At 35.2% G+C, this 23,569-nt stretch overlaps 3 protein-coding genes across 3 annotated transcripts; 2 read left to right on the top strand and 1 right to left on the bottom strand.

The window, feature by feature from the left end:
• Positions 1-3,732: 3,732 nt before the first annotated feature.
• LOC132059849 (probable aquaporin PIP-type pTOM75) lies at positions 3,733-7,965 on the top strand. Its single transcript, XM_059452663.1, has 5 exons — positions 3,733-4,050; positions 4,717-4,779; positions 6,000-6,295; positions 6,998-7,138; positions 7,723-7,965. Exons 1-5 carry the CDS (start codon positions 3,783-3,785, stop codon positions 7,816-7,818), a joined length of 864 nt encoding a protein of 287 aa, XP_059308646.1. The 5' UTR covers positions 3,733-3,782; the 3' UTR covers positions 7,819-7,965.
• Positions 7,966-8,551: 586 nt separating this feature from the next.
• On the top strand, positions 8,552-13,131 carry LOC132031349 (short-chain dehydrogenase TIC 32, chloroplastic-like). Its single transcript, XM_059421278.1, has 8 exons — positions 8,552-8,883; positions 9,784-10,018; positions 10,596-10,675; positions 11,044-11,197; positions 11,978-12,056; positions 12,494-12,578; positions 12,770-12,816; positions 12,938-13,131. The coding sequence occupies exons 1-8, from the start codon at positions 8,778-8,780 to the stop codon at positions 13,103-13,105; spliced, it is 954 nt and encodes a 317-aa protein (XP_059277261.1). The 5' UTR covers positions 8,552-8,777; the 3' UTR covers positions 13,106-13,131.
• Positions 13,132-15,537: 2,406 nt separating this feature from the next.
• On the bottom strand, positions 15,538-18,856 carry LOC132059855 (BTB/POZ domain-containing protein At5g41330). Its single transcript, XM_059452677.1, has 3 exons — positions 18,156-18,856; positions 16,825-17,049; positions 15,538-16,387 (listed from the first exon to the last, which is right to left on the bottom strand). Exons 1-3 carry the CDS (start codon positions 18,612-18,614, stop codon positions 15,671-15,673), a joined length of 1,401 nt encoding a protein of 466 aa, XP_059308660.1. The 5' UTR covers positions 18,615-18,856; the 3' UTR covers positions 15,538-15,670.
• Positions 18,857-23,569: the final 4,713 nt, after the last annotated feature.

Here is a 23,569-nt window from a genome sequence, read left to right on the forward strand (position 1 = left end):
ATAATTTTTTTTCTTGCTTAATCCTTTGTTGGGAGTAGGGTTTAAAACTTTCATAGCCAATTAGTCATCTCATGCCCCCCCGCCCCCCCGGGGGCCCCTCCTCCCCGAATTATGATATTATCTTAAGTTGTCGATGCAATCATGATACTATGGTCTCCGTATCGTAAGCGAAGTGCGAATTAGAGGCTTTTCAAGAAAAAATTATTTCTTTACCCTCAAAATAAAAAGACTTAATAGCCACAGTTAGTGTAGAAGCTCAAAGTGAATAGCGAATATTGGGAGGAAACCAAAAAAAAAAAAAAAAAAAAAAAAAAAAGAGAGGAAGGAAAATCAGTCTTCATGAAATGAAACAGTTGTAGTATTAACATTATAATAGTGCCACAAAATTTGTTTGACATAATATAAGCATATTTAATGAACCAATTTACCAGATGCGTACTTCCATTATCTTCATTTCTCTCAGCCACTCCATTAGCTTCATAATTTTTTTTAAAGAGTTGTGGCTGTGCTTCTCCCACATAAAAAGATAAAAAATAAAAAACGGGTTTAATGGTTTGACATTAGAGATAGATTAGGTTGCTTAGCTAAGCACCAAATATAAGAATTTATGTTTGTAGTAAGTTGTGATCATATGATATTCCAAATAAAATGGTGTAAACAAAAAATTAATCTACTAATCTCCCTCACAATTAACTTACGAAATTAGTCTCACTTTAGAGGAAAATAATTTTCCTCATCGAGAAATTAAATATATGTGCCTTTTTATTTTATAATTACCTTGCTACCCAAATATCAATATATTTATGCCAAATATAAAATTTTAACCAAATACTACAATAATTTGCCCTTTGGTCGGCCATTCGACGCTCGATGTTCATTTTAGGCCCGGACTAATCCAGATTCACGTCGTATAAGACACGTTAAAGACGGAAGTGCTCTTTACCAATTTCTTTTTGCATATCTAAACTTGAACCCGAGACCTCTAGTTAATGGTAAAGAAATCCAATCCAAATGGAAATATATATCTTAACCTAAAAATGCCATGCTAAGTCTATTTCAACTTCCTACAGTTTCAAAATGCATGGACTTATTTGAGAATATGAGGGACGTTTATTATTTAAAAAACAGGAAAAAAGAAAAGGTTATGCAATCATTATCTGATGGAAATTGATTTCAAATATTTTAGCTTAGCTGCCCACATTCTCAGAATTATTTAAAGATTAGGTGAATAAGTTGGGCCAGAGCAGCTAATCAAATGCATACATGTTTAATAAATAAATAATACGATATTCTATATTATTAGAAGAATAAGAACAAAAAACCCATACAAGAATCTGCCAACTCTTTCCCCTCTGTTTCCCTCATTTATCAATAACTAAATAATTTGATTTAAAAAGCAATAAAATATATTTATTGTGTCTCATCTTATATGACACAAAATTTTCATTTTCGGAAAGAAACTTGTTTTTAGTTATGATTTTTAGAAGAGCTTATAACACTTTTGATCCATTAATGTGCTCTAGTGGTTATATATTTAATATACTAGGAATTTTCTAGTAAATACTATAGTTTTTTGGTTGGTATTACCTATACGAGTTGCATAGTTTTGTTTCTGAACTTAATAGATTGATGTCCAAATTTACACAAAATCATAAATTTGTGATTATCACTCTCTGTAGTCCTCCATTCTTTTTTGGACAAATGTAATCATATTTTTATGACGTATCTAAACATTTATATTTTGTTTCAAATGATTGAGAAATTGAGGTTAAATTCACATAAAATACAGTCAAACTTCTCTGTAACATCGTTTATCTGGATATTTTTTAACTGCTATAGTGAAATGCTATTACAAGGAACATATAATCTAATATAACATGTAAAATCCATTCCAATTTTCTTTTTGACCATTATAGTAAAATTGTCATTATAGAGAATAATTATTATAGAGAAATCTGACTATATTTAAGTATTTTGATATACTCTACTATTTTTCATTTTTTCCAAGGAGATGAGTAATACTCAGTGGGATGGAGAGTATAATTCCTGATGCGATCGAAGTAACAGTAAAATTGTCTCCGTATGTAACGAATTCAAAAGTGTAACATTGTCATTATCAGTGTTTTAAAAGGCGTTTTTGGGGCTAGCCCCGGGGCGAAAGTAGGGCGAGAGCGTCACAAAAAATGCCCACAGGCGATGGGTCGGGCGAAAGTCCCCGAGGCGTACGCCCGGCAATTCGGGGCGTACGCCGGGCGTTTGGGGCGGTTTTTTTGTTGGGGGGCGTGTTGGGGCGTAAGCCCGGCTTCTTCAAACTAAAACGAAATTTGTTAAATAAGTCCTTAATATAATGCCCAAATTCTCAAAGAATCAACGTATACTCAAATGTTTTTGAAAAGGAGTAGGCATTAAATTTAAAGGTCGAAATCTTTTTTTTTCTTTAAATGCCTAATATATATTCTTTTTCGGTATTTATGTATGTCTTCTCTTATCTCAAAAAAAGTAACGACGATCACTTGTACTTGTAAGTAGCGTATAATAGATTGTTCTAATTAGTTTTTTTGTGAGGGTGGAGCATATATATATATGCTCCACCCCCAAAAAAAAAAAACTAATTAAAACAATCTATATATATATATATCACTTATTTATAGTTTTCTTCAATTTTTTACGCTATTTCTTTATTTAAAAGTATTTATTATAATTATATCATTTTATAAAATACTAAAAATTAAAACCCCGTGGGGCTTACGCCCGGTACCTCGGGGGCTTACGACTCGAAAGGCGGACATAAAACGCAACTACTTACGCTATCGCCTTTTAAAACATTGGTCATTATAGAGAATAATTATTATAGAGAAATCTGACTATATTTAAGTATTTTGATATACTCTACTATTTTTCATTTTTTCCAAGGAGATGAGTAATACTCAGTGGGATGGAGAGTATAATTCCTGATGCGATCAAAGTAACAGTAAAATTGTCTCCGTATGTAACGAATTCAAAAGTGTAACATGTTCAATGATAGAAAGAGGAGTCTCTAAATAATGGTAAAGTTATCTTCGCATTACCTATAGATCACGAATTTGAGCCGTGAAATCAACAATTTGAGCTGTGAAATCAATCATTAATACTTGTGTCAGGATAAAATTTAATACATATTACATTATTTGGAATGCGACCTTTCTTCGGTCTCCGCGTGAATGCGGGATATTTCAACCGTCCTTTTCTTTAAAAAGTTCAGTAACAGTAAAAATAGAAGTTAAATATTTCGAATTTAAATTTGAATCCATCTCTAATATTCCTTCCGCTTTAATTTGTTTGTCTTATTTTCTCTTTTAGTCCGTTTAAAAGAAAATGTCACTTTCTATATTTTATAACTCTTTACGCCGGCTTGTCCTGACATATTTAAGATATCATTCGAAAAGTAATTTGAGACATTAATTAAAAGAGAATGTCAATTTCTATATTTTATAATTCTTTACGCCGGCATCCATACGTATATTTAAGATCGCAAGATTCGAAACGATTTAATACATTACACGGCATACATGCCGAGTTAAAAGCAAGACAAACAAATTGAAACGGACAAATAATGCTTTGGTCTACTCATAATTTGTCTTTGTTTTTTTGGGTCAAGGGGATAGAGTGAAAAAAAGGGAAGAAACTTTGGCACACTATCATGACTTACTCCACTATAAAATGACACAAACACAATCCTTTCTAAGTACCAAACTCCTTTTTGAGTAGTCCACTAAGCAAGAAGAGAGATACCAAAGTTCAAAATGGCAGAAAACAAAGAAGAAGATGTTAACCTTGGTGCCAACAAATACAGAGAAACACAACCTTTAGGCACATCAGCACAAACAGATAAAGATTATGTTGAGCCACCACCAGCACCTTTATTTGAACCTGGTGAATTATCATCATGGTCATTTTATAGAGCTGGGATTGCAGAATTCATGGCAACTTTCTTGTTCTTGTATATCACTATATTGACTGTTATGGGACTTAAAAGATCTGATAGTTTGTGTTCTTCTGTGGGTATTCAAGGTAATTTTACTAAATTATCCTTATTTGTTCTTTAATCTCTATTTACTACTATTTCTCTAAGTTATTAATATGCACAGTTCGTCCATCTAGTTTACCAAACATGGCTGAACTATACACTGCCTGTACACTTCTGCTGTATAGGTAGTCTATAGGTATGTATGTTATATGTATAGGTATGTATAAGTATATGATATACACTCCATGTCTACTGGAAAGAATAGTCACCCAGCTTAGCCCAGTTTTTCCTTAAACATCTCTTATACACTATTATACAAGGTGGACACACTGTTTATTGCTGTATAATTTTCTATACCATGTGTATAAGCACGGTTGCAAAAGAAAAGTTGGTTATGGAGATGTAAACTGAATATATGGCTATATAGGTGTAATATATTATGTTGGGTTGTATATTTTTGTAAAAATTCCATAATAAGGTATATCGTGATTTTCTAAAATGATAACAATTTAGCTTTGAGTTTCTCATTTTACCCTTAATTAGATAGTTTTATAGTCATACAAATACACCTGGTGAATTGTCATCATGGTCATTTTACAGAGTTGGAATTGCAGAATTAATGGCAACTTTCTTGTTCTTGTATATCACAATATTGACTGTTATGGGTCTTAAAAGATCTGATAGTTTGTGTTCTTCTGTGGGTATTCAAGGTATTGCTTGGGCTTTTGGTGGCATGATCTTTGCCCTTGTCTACTGCACTGCTGGTATCTCAGGTCAGTTAATTGCTCTAAAATGTCACTTTTTTTTTGGGTACCATGTTCTAAAAATGTGAGTTTTGTTCTCTTTATTGTGTATCATAGGTTTTTCTCCATCTTTGGTTTAGTGAATTTCAGCTTGTTGGTTAATTAAATCTCATCCTACTATTAGAAACTAGTCTGAATTCAGCTTTCTTTGTTTTGGCAGCCAAAAAACTGTTCTTTTTTTGTATCGTGTACTATATGAACTTTGAGCCCGTTTGGATTGGCTTATAAGTTGGTCAAACCAGCTTATAAGCCATTTTTAACTTATTTGTAACTTATTTGAGTATTTGGTAAAATAAAAAACAGCTTAAATTAAGTTAAAAAGTGCTTAAAATAAGCCAATACCAGGAAATTGCTCAACCTCAACTTATTTTTTTTGAAACTAAAAGCCTATTTTTTGGTTTTTTTCCGACAACTTTACCCTTTTATCCCTTATGTTTTTACGGTGGTTCCAATACTACCCTTACTTAAAATCCTTTAAAGCCTTTTATCCAAAAACACATAACTTCAACTATTTATAAAATAACTTTCAGCACTTAAAAAGTACTTTAAGCACTTATGCTTAAAACGGGCTCTTTATTGTGTATCATGTGCTAAAAAAGCTGAACTTTTTTGTTCGTGTGGGTTATTCTCTGTGTCATATGGTGGGATGATTTTCATTGTTTTCCCTTCTTTAGCTTAGTGAATTTCAGGGAGAAAATGACAAAAATGGTCCCTTATGTTTGGGGAAGGTTCAAAATAGTTCCTTAAATATGTTTTGAGCAGTTTTGGTCTTAAAGTTTGTCAAAAGTTGTTTGTCAAAAGTTAACACTTTTGGTCTCCGTCAAAAATTAAATAAATTCTGTATATTAGATTTGACGGGGAAAGGATTTAGATGTGAACTTTTTTGTGTATCATGTGCTAAAATTGTCAACTTTTTTGTTTTGTTTTGTTTTGTGTATCATGGGTTAATCACTTAATTCTCCCAAATTTGTGTGGCTGATTTTCATTGTTTTCCCTTATTTAGTTAGTGGATTTCAGCTTGCTGGTTAATTATGTTTCATCCTGTTATTAGAAACTAGTTTTGTGAACTAGTTTCAGCTTTCTTTGTTTTGGGAGCCAAAAACATGGAGTATTTTTTGAAATTTGTCCAGTGCAAGCATTGATTTTTACCCTTTTTTTTCAAGAACTGACTCTCTTTTGTACTGAAACAGGAGGGCACATTAACCCAGCTGTGACATTTGGTCTGTTCTTAGCAAGGAAACTTTCCTTAACCAGAGCTGTGTTCTACATGGTGATGCAGTGCCTCGGTGCCATTTGTGGTGCCGGTGTTGTCAAGGGTTTCATGGTGGGACCCTATCAGAGATTTGGTGGTGGGGCCAATATGGTTCAACCCGGATACACAAAAGGTGATGGCCTCGGTGCTGAGATTATCGGTACCTTTGTTCTTGTCTATACCGTTTTCTCTGCTACTGATGCCAAGAGAAACGCCAGAGATTCACATGTTCCCGTAAGTGCTTTCGTGTCCTACCAATTACTTCATTTTTGTTTCTTACTGATAATATGTTGTACCATCATGCTATCTGTTGTAAGTAGGCTAGTAAGAGGGAGAAATTTTGACGCAAATTCTGCAAGGGTTGTTTTTTTCCATGCTTTTAAGGATTACTATGATAACTAAGTGTAACGGGGAGCTATGTTTCTCGAACTCTTCAAAAAATGTCGATGCGTGCGTGTTGTATCCTCCTAAAGTAGTGCATTTTTGGAGGAACCGACACGGGTGCGGCAACATTTTGGAAGAGTTTGGCATTTTTGGAATTCTCGAACTAAAGATCGAATTTTCTAAGTCTCGTAGTTATTCCTACACGGACAAGTATTTTAACTAGAATTAGAAGACATGACCAACATCCGACCAATATAGGTGAAACATGTCGATGGGTGTGTGTCGGATCCGACACGGATACGGATATATTTTTGGAGAGTCCAAGTAACATAGCTTCCATGGATTTGTAATGTGTGTTTGGTTATGGCCCTGAGATCGGTTTCTTTGTAAATTATGGTGTTCTAAGTTGCTGGGAGATCTCTAAAATAAGATAATGAACACATTAAATTCCAAAGCTGGAGCAACCCGAAATCTTGAGTTGTAAATCTCTGTGCTGAATTTTATGTTAGATAAAAGAATCGCGTTCTTAACTTTTCGTACTGTGTTTTACAGATTCTGGCACCACTTCCAATTGGATTCGCGGTGTTCTTGGTTCATTTGGCAACCATCCCAATTACCGGAACTGGCATCAACCCAGCTAGGAGCCTTGGAGCTGCTATCATCTTCAACCAAGACCAGGCATGGGATGACCATGTAAGTCCTTCAACCTACATTCATGTGCTGATCATGTTTCATATTTCCATTTCTATTTTGTTTTTGATAACCGAGAAAACTAGGAGGGTTATGACACAAAGTTTGAAATACAATGAATAATTGAATAATGGATCCGTCCCTTTACCCTTCTCCACTTAAATACCAAGGCTTTTCTACGGCCTTGTTCGAATTCGTGTGCTGATGTACGCAAATGTCTCTTTTTTAGGCCCTCATTTAGCTTTTGTCCATGTTTTCAAAAGTTGTGCAAATACAGCCCTTAGTAAATTACCCTTCCGGGTAAAGTTAGACTCGGTTTACTAGTTGCTCATATATTTCTTAACTTTACATACAAAACATTAGATTGGCTTCTAACATTTGCTAACTTGCAAAACTTTAAACTGTGGTCGAACCTTTTTTCATTCAGTTTGCTCAAAAAAGATACCATGGCCTAAAAGGTCCATAAGTTGCAAGAGATGTACCTATCTCAAACATCATGTGTTGTGCTCTTATGACTGAACTAAAAACGCGAAGGCTTTCATTTCTTTCTTTTTATAGCTAACATTCTTTTTTGTTGATATTTTTAGTGGATCTTTTGGGTTGGACCATTTATTGGAGCTGCTCTTGCTGCATTTTACCACGTGATGATCATCAGAGCTATTCCATTCAAGAGCAAGGCTTAAAGTTTCTTCAAGATGTCAATTATGTGTCCTCCTTCTTCTCTTTCTGGTGTTTGTCTAAATGTGTTTTTTCTTCAATTCAGATGTCAATTATGTGAGTAAATTATCAAGTTGTACGTAAAAGCTTTGTCAATAAATATTTTTATTTTATCCTTTTCCTTTCCCTCCCCCAAAAATTTAATTGTATGCTATTGAATAAGTAGTATTGTTCGTCCACACAGGGATTGTAGGAAATACAAGACGGGCCCTTGATAATATCAGGCATAAAGAAGATGGAAAAGGGAAATAAACATTAAGCTCACTTCATTTTATTAGAAATACTCCACCCTTACATAACAATAACATTACAAAGGGGTTTATATAGGTGTTAAAGGATAATATTAGACATAAAACTATTAAATAATTCACTCACATGCTATGAATTTGCACCTAGATTTCCTAATACTCATAGGATAACACCAAACATATGAACCTAGACATTTGAACATTTAAGTTTACTATTTTTCAATAAGGATAATCAGTTGTTTAAGGAGACAGTATAAAAGGGGATCCAACCCAAAAAGATAATCCCAAAATTAACGTTAAGGACAATTAGGGTCCAATAGATGGAAGGAGGGATATTTTTAACCTGAAAAGGTAATGTCCAGGGCAATCATGGTCCAATTGGTAGGAGAAAGACAATTTTAAGTCATTTTCAATACATTACGCGCATCTTTGACCCTTTCCTGTTTTAAAGAAAACTTTATACTCGTGGCCATCAATGTTCATTGTTGTCATTCTCCTTGAAGTTTTGCTCAATCTTCCTTGATTTCTCCCTTAACAAGAAACATTAAAAAAGAGATTAATTAGTCCAATATCATGGCCTTATGTGACTTATATATAGGAAGAAATAAAATGCACTGCTTTTATCCTCTGTCATCAAAATTTTGAGTGAATTCTCCAAGAATTCATAGAGCCAGAACATGTGGATATTTGGAAGAAAAGGACCATCTGGATTCTCAGCTTGTTCAACAGCTGAGGAAGTTACTCAAGGAATTGATGCAACTGGCCTCACTGCCATTGTTACAGGTCACTTTTTCTTTTTCTTGCCCCACTTTTCTCTATGTTTTATCTTCCAGTTTTATCATCTCCTTCATTTTTACAGCTATCGACGTACCAAAATTTTGGGGCTTGGCCGAGTTGGGTGCCAATAAAGTTTAACATTGTTCGTTAAAAGGATTGAGAAGCTACATATAAGATGAAAGAACAATATTCTTAATGGTGTGAGGGATTTTAGGAGAAAATCGTGCCAGAATTGGTTCAAAGCGGAGAATATCATACCATGTTAGGATATTTTTCGGCTAATTAGTCCAACAACTGGTATTGAGCCAATAATTCAGCAGGATGAGTAAGATGATGGCGGAATGATGGGTGAGACTAGATTTACTACCTTTACTATGCCAAAAGTAGTTTGGGAGATAGACAGACAGACACAAGAAAAAACTAGTTTTGGCTTCGGTGGACACAAATACTTGGTCACGTGGGTAACATATAGTAACTCTCGAAAATTGACAAGTAGATGGTGGTGATAATTCACATGAAACTTAGTTCGAGAGGACGACTCATGTGTCGTGGTAATAGGCCACGTGAAGCTTAGTTCAAAAGGATATTGTTGGATGTCCGATTCGGACAAAATATGACATTGAAAGCTGAAAAGATTGGGAAGTCTTAACAGTGTCATGAAGTCTTTTGGAGGATTACCTTGCGAGCTTGGTTCGAAACAAGACAATATCCCACCATATTAAAAGTATTTTTCGGTTAATTTAGCTTAATAGGCGGTATGATCCGCGTTGTCCGTATTCCTCCATTTAAGAATGTTACAGTCCAATATTATAAAATCTTATTTTCTCTAATAATATTATATTATAAGTTCTCTACATTTTCTACCGATACATGACTATTCTTTATCATCATTTTTACGTATTTCAGGAGCAACAAGTGGCATTGGTACAGAGACAACACGTGTCCTCGCCTTGCGTGGTGTGCATGTGATTATGGCAGTTCGTGATTTGGAGAAAGGCAAAAAAATTAAAGAGAATTTACTTAAAGCCATTATTCTTAATGCTAAAATTGATTGTATGGAATTAGACCTCAGCTCTATGGAGTCCATAAGGAAATTTTCCTCAGAATATAATTCTGCTGGTCATCCTTTGAATCTTCTTATGTAAGATTACCATAATTTTTTGCATGCGCTTTACACTACCTGTGTTTGATATGACGAAAGTTATTTTATAAAAATTATTTTTTGGAAATATTTTCTGATGTTTGCTTGGAAAGTGAAAAATATTTTCTAAAACACATTTATTAAATATTGATAATATTCAGGGGTGGATCCGCAATGCAACATGTGTGTTCACGTGAACCTAATAGCTTTTTCCCAAAGTTAAAGCATCAAATAGCTTTTCCGATATTTGCTTGGGAAGTCGAAAATATTTTTTGAAAAAACATTTATTAAAGATTGATAAGAATATTACGAGGCGGATTCCCAATGTAACATGTGCATTCACGTGAACTCAATAGTTTTTGCCTAGATCTTTTATATGTATGTATTGAGGCATATTCACGAAATATATATTAATATTTGACTATAAACTCAGTAATTATTACTCCATATATCTTGAGATCACTGCAAGAACTTAATTATAAACTTCAAAACATGAATCCGCCTCTTTGACGAAGACATTTACATGCCTTGAATCTTAATAAGGAATGACATAAATTTTGTGTTTGGTTTTTGTAAGTAATAATGCAGGGGTTATGATTCCACCATTCACACTTTCTCTAGACAAGATAGAATTGCAGTTTGCAGTTAATCATTTAGGTAGGTCAGTTTAATCATTTATGTTAATGCGTTTACTCCCTCCGTCCCTTATTACTTGGCCACTTTTCCTTTTACACGCCACTTAAGAAATCATAAATAAAAGATGTATTTTACTACCTTACCCCTATCTCTCTCCAATAAATACATTCTAATCAATATTGACTATTTTCAAGAACATTTAATACTAAGGGTAAGATGAGAAAGATTTAATTAATTTTATCTTGGTTTAGTAAATGAACAAGTAATTTGGGATATATGTTTTTAGTAATGGCCAAGTAATATGGGACGGAGGGAGTATCATATTTACTTTGTGTTCACATGTTAGAGAATATAGTATCAATGTGATTATAACATTTTTGTTTGGGCAGGTCATTTTCTTTTGACAAATCTTTTATTGGAAAACATGAAAAACACAGCTCAGAAGAGCAAAAAAGAAGGAAGGATAGTGAATGTTGCATCTGCAGCACATGATTTTGCATATGCTGAAGGAATTCGTTTCGATAAAATTAATGACAAAGAGAGGTAGTCGATAATAATTCTTCTTTCATCATTTTATAGTTGAGATTTTTCAAATTGAATTAATTATATTCATCAAATTGAGATAATTACAAGCGATACCTCAAATTCTTAAAATGCTCCTCTAGTCCTGAACTTGGTAAATAAGGTTGTGGGAAATTCTTCTCTTCCGCCCTTTAAGTGGGGTGGGAGTCACTCTTGTCGTTCTCTCTCTTGAGAGGTTCAGTCTCACTCTCTCTTGTCGATAAGTATACTGCTAAAATAATAGGAATCAACGACAGACAAATTTTTGTAGCAAAACAGCAAAATCCATCGCAAATCCTATTTAGCGACAAATTATTAGAAAAATTTTGTTAGTTACGAGCAATTTAACGACTAAGTTCGTAGCTAATTTCAGTTTTTGTTGTAATGACGTATATTTGTTATGGTATTGTTGTCTTGCTGTTTCAGAAATGTTTGTGAAGTTGTAGTTTCGAGGATGGAAATGAAAAAAAAGGTAAATAAAGACCTTACCCAAAAGTAAGGGATTCCGGAACCCGAGCGAGAGTAGAGGCACCAAGGCAGGTATTCTGAATAAAGAAAGAAACGAAAACAGGCAGGGAGGTAGGAACGAGTATAAGAACTTCTTTTCGGAGATTTAGAGGCCTATAGAGAAAAATTTAAGAGTTCTCAATGAGTGGATTGGTGAGGAATAATATTGGATGCTTTATAGTTATTAAGTTATAATTAAATGATTAATTTTCTGCTCAGAAGTGTTTTTTAATACAGTATTTATTTGTTTTCCAGCTACAATAGACTACATGCTTATGGACAATCAAAGCTTGCTAATATACTGCACACAAATGAACTCGCAAAGTGCTTGAAGGTGATTCTGATATGGAAATGTGTTTTAAGTCATGTTAGTACATTTACTTTAGGACCTATGTCTCTTTGGAGTCTTTTAGTCATGTCAAAGGTTTATGTGCCGGTAGAAAATATAGTGAACTTGGAGTACTTACTATTTCTACTTTTTATTTTGTATAATATTTGTCTGTGATAAGTTTTAATGGAGCAATACTATCAGTAAGATGATTCATATAGCCGACATTAATTTGCTTGGAATTGAGGCGTAGTTATTATTGTTGCTCATTCAGTTTCATTGACTGACTATGATATAAGTACAAATTTTCCATATAAACAATATCATTACTTATATAAAACCACATTGGATATTCGATTCTTTCTTCAATATAGACTCTATTCAATGCCCATATCTTGCTATCAAAGCATGAGAAGTAATCCTATTTGTCTCTTCATAAATAGGAAGAAGGGGTGGATGTAACTGCTAATTCTGTTCATCCAGGGCCAATCGCAACCAACATCATGCGTTATCATAGTATCCTTCATGGTAAATCTTATGCTTCTGATGAGATGGTCACACAATTCAATAATAAAAGACTATCGCCTTCGTTATACTAACTATATTTTTGTTGAAATGGTAGGAAGTGGAGTAGGAGGAAGTATCTGGTCTGTATAAAAAACTGTCTCTAATCTTGAAATTGACCCTTTTTCCTTCTCTTTGTTTTACCATCTTTGCAGGAATAGTTAACTGGATTGGAAGATATGTTCTCAAGAATATTGCACAGGTGCTACTTCTATCTTTCAATGAGGAAAAAATATGACCATGTATTGCCAAATCTTGTTTTTTGTTGTTGTTGTTGTTTTTTTGTTTTTTGTTTTACTTACATTGTTTCATCCTGATTATAGGGAGCAGCAACTACATGCTATGTGGCTTTGCATCCACAGGTGAAAGGGGTAAGTGGTGAGTATTTTTCAGACAACAACATAGCTACAACCACAACTTCTCCTGCTAAGGATTCAGAGTTGGCAAAGAAACTCTGGGAATTTAGCTTGAATTTGACCAACTCCAAGTGATTATATGGTTGAGGTTGACAGCAGGACTGTCAAATGGGAGAGTCGGGTTGAATTAGGGCGTGTCAAAATGTGATGAGTAAATAAAGGGTCATTAACCCATCCAAACTTGGGCGAATTGGACGGGTCATATTTTCATGAGCTAATTGTGTCACCCCCAGTTGACAATCTCAATTCTATCAATTCCTAATTCGACTCTGTTACCGCGTGTTTTTCTGTGTTTGTATTTTTGTTGGCTAAGTCAACCCAAATATACTCTTAACATAGTGTGATATTGACTGTTTTGGATCAAGCCCAAACGGTTTTCAAAAGTCCTCACACCTTAAAGACTATCCCTTCACTTTATATATAACTTTCTAATCTTCTCGTCCTCCTGTTTACAAAAAGTGTTTTAAGTTCGATTTATTAAAGCAAGAAAAGAAGCAGCAGTAGGAGGAGGACGAGAAGGAAATGTAAAAAAAGCACTCGTCATGGGTTCGAGTTCTACCGCATACAAAAACTTGAGTGGAGAATGGTAAAAGGACGGGCGAATTATCCAACGAATTTCGAATCATGCGCCATTAGTCCTCGGGGATTTCTAGACATCCCAAAAATGAAAGCATTGGTTAAGTTGATGCCAGTTTATGGCTATAGAACAAGATGACAAACATAAGACAAAAGTAAGATCCAAACAAAACAACATTATTTCACCTACTCAATATACATTGATTGGCAGCAATGCTGCCATTTAACACTTTCTGTTTTTGGTTATTGCTGAAAAGATGCCTCAGCAATCAGCCTAATAGAAGAAATGAAAACCAGTATATGTTTTCTTGTTGAGATTTACTGATAATCAAAAGTCAAATTTCCAAGAGAAAGAAAATAGATGGCTAAGGACAACAAAGCATGTCTCTGGTTCAAATTCCAGCCGAGGTCAATAATATTAAGTATTTTTTTCTCATTTGTCTAAGTTTTGGCGGACAGAGTTATTCGGTACATGTGCTGGTGGGAGGTAATAAAAACCCCGTGGAATTAGTCAAGGTGTGCGCAAGCTAGCTCGGACTTGGACAGAGCTACCCGATACTTACGCTGATGAAAGGTAAGTCGAAGTGCGTGCAAACTAACCCGAACATCACTGTTCTCAAAAAAAAAAAAAAAAAAGCAGGTCCTCTTCCAACTAATTGGATGTCAACACTGAAGAGAGATTGCAGGACTTAAATTATCAATGAGAAATCAATAATTCTCATTATCTTCACCAATCACCAATAATGCAAGGATGCAAATCAAACCAGCTCATATACAATCCAATTTAATATTGTCAAGAGTTATATAATTGTGAAGCAGATACTAAAGACAAAGTGTATACAGAGCATACTCCTTCAAACACTTTTTGATGCCAGTTAAGATCAACTGGCAGTTACCAATCAAATGGCCATGCATTTTCATAAATGATCATAAATGAATAAGAAAAATATATCCCTGCACAGTCATTACAGTAAATAGTATTTCTATTGGCTCTAAGCCTGCATTCTTCCTAGCAACCGAGTCGATTTCAAAGAGCTCTTAAAATAAAATAAAATAATGGAATGCAATCTCATAGGTCTTTTCTAGAGGTAAATGGCAATAGTGCAAAACATGATGCGTTAAGCAAGTGCACGTCACAGTTTTGAGTCCTGCTGCTAACAAAAGCCTGGTATTTAAGTGGATACCTCCCATCCCCCGTCCCCTGCTCAGGCATGGACATATAGAATGTGGACGATATAACATGAGGGCTCAATATTGGGTAAACCAAGAACAGGAATTAATATTGCTCTAACACTATGTTAAGAGAATGGATATTGGCCTAACTCAACCCCAAAAAATAGCTCATGAAGTGAGGATTGTCAAAGACGAGAGATTACAATCCATACTCGGTGAATTTCTGGCAAAGATGAAATCAGTTTCACCTGTTACAAATGGACATCGTATAGAGGATTCATATAGCTGACTGCAGTGCATGAAACATTTGCAAACTGGGATTGATGCAATATGTGACAGCGGCATTCTACAAAGCCAAAACGAACAAAGAACTAGTGCCAAATGAATTCTTTTCGGAGCTTTCATAACGGCTACAAAGAATGGGTCTTCCCCTCGTAGAAGACTAATCAATCCCTTCAATCCTCCTTCGGGTGGAAGGCCACAAGAGAAAAGAAAACTATTCTTCTTAGCAACTTTTTCAACCTACCTGACATCAGCTTTAGAAGTTAACATAAAGCAAAAAAGAAAATCCACTACTAATCTACAATGAACCTGATATTTGCATATAAACAAAAGAGTCATACAATCAACAAAGACTCTTCAATAATGGTGAAGAATTGAACAAGATTGACAGAAAAAAGAATCACAATTTTGACATAAAATTCTTGTGCACATGAAGGGCTTGATGAACTATTTCTTCTTTTAGATAACCAGGCTTGATGAACTATATAAACATTTACAACTAATAAAACTAACCGCTAACCTACTCTTACCAATCAATCAATCAATTGCGCCTCAGTCCCAACAATTTGGCTTCAGCGGGACCTACTCCTACCAAATGCTTGCGAAAAATCAAAATCCCCTAACAGAACTCTGCCAAACCTCAACAAATTGTTGGTCTTTTCTTGTAACAAACATTCTGTTTCCTCCAAAGCTTAAGTGAGTTATCTTATTGCCACAATAGTCTTTTGCTCTTCCCATAAAGTTCTTCCTAAAAACTCTTCCTTTTATCGAACCATCGATAAGTACTTCTGACCACAACTCAACATTTCCACCTTTAGAACAAAATACTTGATTCCCATGGCTTTCAATTCTGCAACCACTTCCTTCTTTTTTACCATTTGTTACCTTTCTTTGATCGCCAAGACAAAACCAAGCATTCTCAGAACCAATATTCCTCAAATCAGCAAGAAAAACTTCGCCCGAATGTATGCCCACTTTGAAAATACCCGACAAATTATCCGAGACTGTGATATCAGAGAAACAATCGACATTTTCTTTTATTTCCCATACCGAATTCCCGGACCTTAAATCCCAAAATTTAATGTTCCCAAGAACACCAGAAGGACCACTATGTGAACCGGCAGACATCAATAAGTTATGACTAGGAAGCCATTTTAATTTTGTGGCGGGAATTGCTGAATCCAATTTAGCTCCAAAGATTTCATAATGACACATCTCAGTAACCGGCCTAAAATTATCATTAAGATCATATATCATAATGCAGTTGGAATTTCTCCTAGCTGATTCGAAACTCGTGAACAAGAATTCACCTGATGATCCAATTGCCTGCGATTAGAGATAGCAAAATTAACCCACGAAAACATGACCTGCCCAATCCATTTCAGCCCATATAAAAATTACCTAATGTAACTGATTATGCTCCATAATTACACTTATAGCGGTACTTTTAAACATAGCTATATTCTACATTCTATAACAGATATACATTGATACACGTATCCCTAAATTGTAGGCACATTTCTTGTACGCGCGCATACTGTGTATAGTCTATTAGTGTATATACAATGTACAGTGTATATGCTACGTTTTGAAAAGAATAATGTCGCTCTTTTAGCAAGAAACGGGCACTAATTACAGTACTTATGAAATTTTTCCTAAAAAGTTATAAAAGAACAATCAAAAAAATTAGAACTTAGTAATTGGGCAGGTTGGGTCAATAACCAACCCAAATTCAGCACAACCCGCCCATTTGACACACATACCTGTACTGTTGAACCAGATTTCGTCACATTCTCCCAATTAAGGGTCTGTTTGACAGAACCCTTAAACAAGTCAAGAATCTGCAAACCAGAAAAGTCTGTAGCACCAGCTGCCACAATTCTTGGAGCCAAACACAACATAGAATCAATAGCTGGAAATTGAGTCAAAATTGTTGACTTTCTCTTCAAGGACCAATCAAAAGAAGTAATTTTACAACCATGGGCTACCTGCAAATGATGTTAAACAAAATCTTAAGAGGGATTTTTACAAAATTATAGAACCCAGCATACTAATATATTACATTTCCATAACCATATTTTTAGTTTACATTCGCATAACCAACCTTTTTTTTCCGCGACAGTGCTTATATGCACGGTATACAACATTATACACTTAGAGTTAAGCATTTGTCCACCTTGTATAAAAGTGTATAAGAGGTGTTTAAGGAAAAACTGGGCTAAACCGGGTAATTAAGAAAAGAACTGGGCTAAACTGGGGTAAACTTTTTTTCCAGTAGACATAAAGCGTAATTTATTCTAGGTTTTTTTACAACAATATGCAACTCAACATAATATATTAAACCTACATAACCATATTTTCAGTTTTACATTCGCATAACCAACCTTTTTTTTTCTTCGCGACAGTGCTTATACTCAACATTATACACTTACAGTTAACAATGTGTCCACCTTGTATAAAAGTGGATAATAGTGTATAAGAGGTGTTTAACGAAAAAGGACTAAACCGGGTAAATATTCTTTCCCGGTAGACATAGAGCCTAATTTATGCAGGGATTTTTACAAAATATACAACCCAACATAATACATCACACCTACATAACCATATTTTCAGTTTTACATTCGCATACGGCATAGCCAACTTTTTTTTTTTCCACAATATTGCTTATACACACGTTATACAACATTATACACGGTATAAAAGTGTATAACAGGTGTTTAAGGAAAAACTGGGCTAAACCGGGTAAACATTTTTTCCCAGTAGACATAGTAGCTTAATTTATGCAATCTTAGGACCCGTTTGGCCATGAAAATTACTTATTTCCTAAAATCTTTTTTCACTTTATTTGAAAATCAACATTGTATTTTGAATTTGAAAAACACCTAAAATCCTGTTTTCACTTTCACTACGATTCAAACAACCAAATATTCTTTCCAAAAACTATAACCAAACACAACTCCATCTTCGACTCTAACTTCAAAACTTTCCAAATAAAATGAAAAACTATTTGGTTTCTATAGCCAAAAGCCTACTTATACTACACACTGAAATATTACAAATGGAAAAAACAAAAGAAAGAAAAAAAAGGGGTTACCTGAACTGAACCATTTTGTGTTGTTGAAATTGATGTAGGTGAATCTCTACCACTTAAAGGTAAAAGAACAGATTTTTCTAAATCAAAAGGTTCAAATTGAGATAGGTTTGATTGAGAATTTAAAATAAGTTGTTCTACACCATAATATTGTGCTTCAAATATCAAATCTTGAATATCAAAGTTTTTAGCTTTTGAAGGTAAATTTCCAGTTCTTAAAAGTGATAACAAAATTGAGAAAATTTCAGGGTCTCTATCAATAAATGGAATTGAATTATCATTATTATTATTATTATTATTATTTAAAATTGTTGAAAAAAGGGATTTTGGACCTGCTTGTTTTAAGGTTTGTTTGGTTGTTTGAAAAAGTTGTCCACCTACATCAATGGTGATTATGGTGTTATTGTTGTTGTTGTGTTTGAAGCCATTTGAAAGAGGATTTGAACCAATAAAAGGTGGCATTTTTATGAGAAAATTGAGAAAAAGAACAAAAAAATGTTGTTTGATTTTATAGAGGAAATTTGAGAAAGAAGAATGATGATTTCAAGAATGTTAAATTTTGTAGGGGAAATTTATGGTACCTGAAATGCAACATAATATACAAGGAAACAATAACTAAAACCTAACACCTAATAATAAGGGGGGAACCTAAATTACAGGTTGTTGAGTTTGTTAGAAGTTGAACAAAAGAATGGTTAGCAAATGAGGGAATTTAGAAGTTCTTAAAGGGTGTGGGTATGTGGGCGTGGGGTGGTCATGTCTTGGAGTTGGGGGGGGGGGGGGTGATCTTGAAGGTCAAAGGGCTGCTGGTGGTCAGTAATGACTTTAGGAGTAGTTTGGTACAATGAATAAAGTAAAAATAGTCTTGGGATAAAAATTTAATATCGCCTTATCCCACATTTAGTTGGGATAAAATTGGAGAATAACTATATTGGAGAATAACTATTTTTGGGATAAGTTATTCCGGGATTGTAGTGTTTTTTTATTCTACATAGAAGGTGGGATAACAATCCCGAGATTAGTTATTTCGGTATAACTTGTTCCCCAATCAAACGAGCCCAGACTTATAGACTTTTAGAGGTCGTTTGGTAGCTGGTTTGGAGGTGAGTTATGCAAGTATTAAATCCTGTATAAATAATATCACATTTGGTAGCTGGTTAGGAGATAAGTTATTCATGTATAAAATTAATATAGTGTATGGTTTGCAATTTAGAAACCTGCATAACTAATTTGAAGGAACCTATGTATTATTTTATGCAGGTAAAATGTAGAATAACTAATACATGAAGAACTAAATCCTGTATAAAGTAAAACATAAATTTCCTCATAACTAATCCATGTATTACTAATACCTGCATAAATCTGACCAACTACCAAGCGACCCATTTCTACTTTGAGTAATTTCTTTTCACTACACGAGTGTTTTATTAGAGCAGTCCAATGTGGACAAAATTTGTGGTCGTTCTTTTTTCCTTTCTTTGGTGTATTTAAGGTCAAGAGATAGAAGCAAGACTTTTAAATTTATGGATCTTGAATTCTGGGGCGGAGCTAGGTAGGCTCCAGGGGTTCATCCTTCGGCGAAAAATTACATTATATATACAAGGTTAAAATTATTTTTTATGTATCTATAGTAGATGTTAAACTCCCTTGACTTCTTTTTTTATTTACTTCTTCATATTTTTGAACCTTTTAGGTGAAAATTTTGGCTCCGCCGCTGCTTGAATTACATAATCTTTGGTACTTGCAGCTAAGTGAGTGTAGATAAATGAACGGAGAATCTCTAATAGCACTTTAAGGCAACAAGTTTTTGCATTGTATAGAGGTTGCATTGCATAGAGATTGCTGCATAATTCTAGACGTTCACCACGGAACTCTGCTACTTTTTAATTGGAATTATGACCTAAAATGAAGTGTAACTTAATGACCAAAGCTAAGATATCCATAACTATAACCTGCCAGCTAATAACCACCAACTAACCAAAGTAACTGGCTTAATTAAGTACCAGTCGAGATTAAACTAAGAGATTGGTTACATATATACAACTCACTATATCAAGGCAACAGCTAAGTTACAGCCGTGCACTGTGACAGTTTCCTTTACAAAATGATTTTGAAGCTATTTGACAATGCACTCGCAAAGGTAAGGAATAATGTCTGCGTACACCTCACCCTCTTTGAACTTCACTGGTGGGATCATACTAAATATGTTGTATTGTTGTTGCCCATGCACACACCTTGTGGCAAAAGCAAATGTTGCCGTTTTTCAGTATTTTCTGTTTGAGTCGTTGAATAATATCCGATGAATAATAATTCATTGATTAGGCAGCCAGAATTACCAGATGCTTAGGAAAAGAAGAAGGAATTGAAGTAAATCCATTACTGTGGAGAATGAGTTAATTAGTTTGACGTGAGTAAAGGCTAGTAAGACCCCGCTTTATTGCGCATTTTCATTCATGTATATGTTACTAAAATTTTGAAATATTAATTTTGAAACCGTAATTCCAATATAAGTGCAATAAGTTCAATGACAAACTTTTAAATATCAAACTCATCCAGTTTAAATACTGAATTTGCCTTTGCCTTGTGACGCACAGGCTAAAGATGGTTTCTCAGAATCCGCGACTTAAGTAGTACAAAAAATAAAAAGTTGAACCAAACTAGTGCAAAAAAAAAAAAAAAAACATTAGTAGTATTCACGCACGAAATTCGTGCGTGAATGGAGGCCATATTAACGGTCCCCCCATCTTCCCCACCACAGATCCGTTGCCTCCCACCGCCATTAAAGCCGATTTTGTGGTCCCCAACCCTCTTAAAACACTAATTTCGTGTTATTTTTCATTCTAAAACTCAATATTGTTGGTATATTGAAGTGTAGGAACAAGTTTCTAAGGTTGGATTTCGGAATAGAGCGGCGTATAACACATTTCAAAAACTCAAAAAAAGCTTCAATCTAGGTATTTCACTACGAATTTTCCATTACATTGTTAAATATATTATTACCCTAAGCATGGTCATTGTATAACTGTGGTGATTACTCGTAATTTTTTTTTTTTTCGTTTTTGGGCAGTCCGTGCACTGTTGGGACTGCCCATTTTTTCCTTTTTTTTTATTTTTTATTTGTTTATCTATTGTTAATTAGTTAATTATTTATTGCTTGTTTATTTAGTATTTGTTAATTGTTGGATTAGAGACTTAAGTATTTATTAATTGTTAGACTAGCTATTTCAATTGTTAGACTGGCTAATTATTTATTTTGTTTTTGTTAAGCCAATTGTTTATTTGTTAATAAATTCTTAATTTTTTCATTAGTTAATTAATTTTTTATTTGTTAAATATACGATAATAATTTATTAATTTTTTGATTAGTTACTTAATTGTTTATTTATTAAATATATGATAATAACTTGTTAATTATTTGATTAGTTAGTTATTTGTTTATTTATTAATTATTTATACTAATTGTATGCTAACTAATTGTTAATTATTTGACTTATCTTTATATTTTAGGAATGAAAACCCTTAGTTTAGGATTCATAACCCGTAGCTTAGGATTGAAAACCCTTAATATAATTTTCTATAAAAGATTACATAACTAATATTACTTGTTAATGATTTATTTAAAATACGTAAAACAGATGGGTCACCACAATCTTTAATAAATTTTTCGATAAAAGATTACATAACTAATACTAATACTACTTGTTAATGATTTATTTAAAATGCGTAAAATAGATGGATCACCACCCTCTTGATCCGGGGCCCTTCGACCGAGAGTTACTGTATCTTCAGCCCGAGCATAGGTCACAACATATATGGACATCCGAACAACGCTCGAGTCTCGGTCCGTGCCGGTTGGGGGACTCGGCGGGAGATCTTAGCTGCTCGCCCCCCACATCCTCGTGTCCTGGATATACTACGTCGGGGCGATATCTACTGGTGCATCGAAGTTGGTCGGGTACAGCACGATAGGTTGTTAGTGACGGCATTGATTGAGAGGTGGCGACCGGAGACGCACACATTTCATCTCCGCACCGGTGAGGCTACCATTACCCTTCAGGATGTGGAGGTCATTTATGGGCTACGGTGTTGATGGACGCCCGTTGTATATTGAGGAGCCTCTTTGTGTGGCGCCGCCTTGCGGGATGAGTTGATTAGGATCACATAGGTTTCGCGGCTCGGATGGTCATATTTCCGGCAGTCGGCTTTTGTTGTCGGCCCTTACGCTCACTTACGCCTCGCGGACATGCAGATTCGATTGGAGAGGACACGCGCTCGGGGATGTTGATCGACGTGCGCGTCTATACCTACTCATCATATTCGAGCCATCCTATTCCCGAACACTTCGGGTTCGCATATGAGCTTGAGGTATCTTCGGTATATCGACGATCTCGCCGAGATAGGATGTTATAGTTGGGCGGCTATTTGTCGTGCCGGGCTACATGTATCGAGGATTCTGCCGATGTTCTATGGGCACGAGGGTAGAGGTCCCTGCATTTTGCTCGCTCCTTCAGGTTATATATTTAAATGTGTGTAATTATACAAAAAATATATTTTTTTAAAACGACGACTGATAAAATTTTTTTAATTGACTATATCAGATATGGGTGTGGACTAGGTTGAGACCTTTTCAGCCCATACCAGCTGACCCTCCCGCTGACTATCTTACTGTCCCGATGCCATACGCGCGGAGATGGTCGCGAGCGTACGCCGACGCGCGCGTGGAGACGCACCACGGCCTTCTCCCGTTTGGGATCGGCTAGACCGCATGACGGCGCGGTACGGTATGTTCATATTTTTGATTCACACGCTAGACCACATAACTACTATTTTAGTCTTATGTTGTTAACTAGTTCAATTCTTTTTACGTGCTTTTATATGGACGCGTATGATCATATTTTGGATGAGCCGCCGGCGTTTTGTAGGCTCGGTCGGCACGTATGATGTCGCGGTGTCCATTGATACATATGGATATCGTTGAGTATCACGCGCTCGACCGCGTGTTACGGCGGTTGGGTATGTACGGAAATATACCCGCGGCTACGGTTTGGGAGCATGACCCTATGCGAGGGACGAGCGTGCGGGCGTCGATGATGCGTGGCGACTCCGTATGCGGCGGCGGGTCCGGAGTTGGGATGCGAGGATGGCGAGCCTAGCGGTGGTCGGACATGACACTCCCATCCGTGTGTACATGGGTGGTACGTACGGATCACTCGCGTCATTATTGACAACCCCTCTAGGCGTCGTCCAGATGGCTTGGGATATGAAGCTCTTGCAGGAGCGTATGAGGCGCTGGTAAGTTTTATTAGTCTTAAACTTAAACCATCGTCTTACGTACAACTTTACAAATTTATTAAATTGTTAATATTTGCAAACATATGCAGGTACGGACCGTTCAGACGATGCGCTATGAGAGCACT

The sequence above is a fragment of the Lycium ferocissimum genome, chromosome 1 (genome assembly GCF_029784015.1).
Source record: "Lycium ferocissimum isolate CSIRO_LF1 chromosome 1, AGI_CSIRO_Lferr_CH_V1, whole genome shotgun sequence".
Lineage (NCBI taxonomy): Eukaryota > Viridiplantae > Streptophyta > Magnoliopsida > Solanales > Solanaceae > Lycium > Lycium ferocissimum.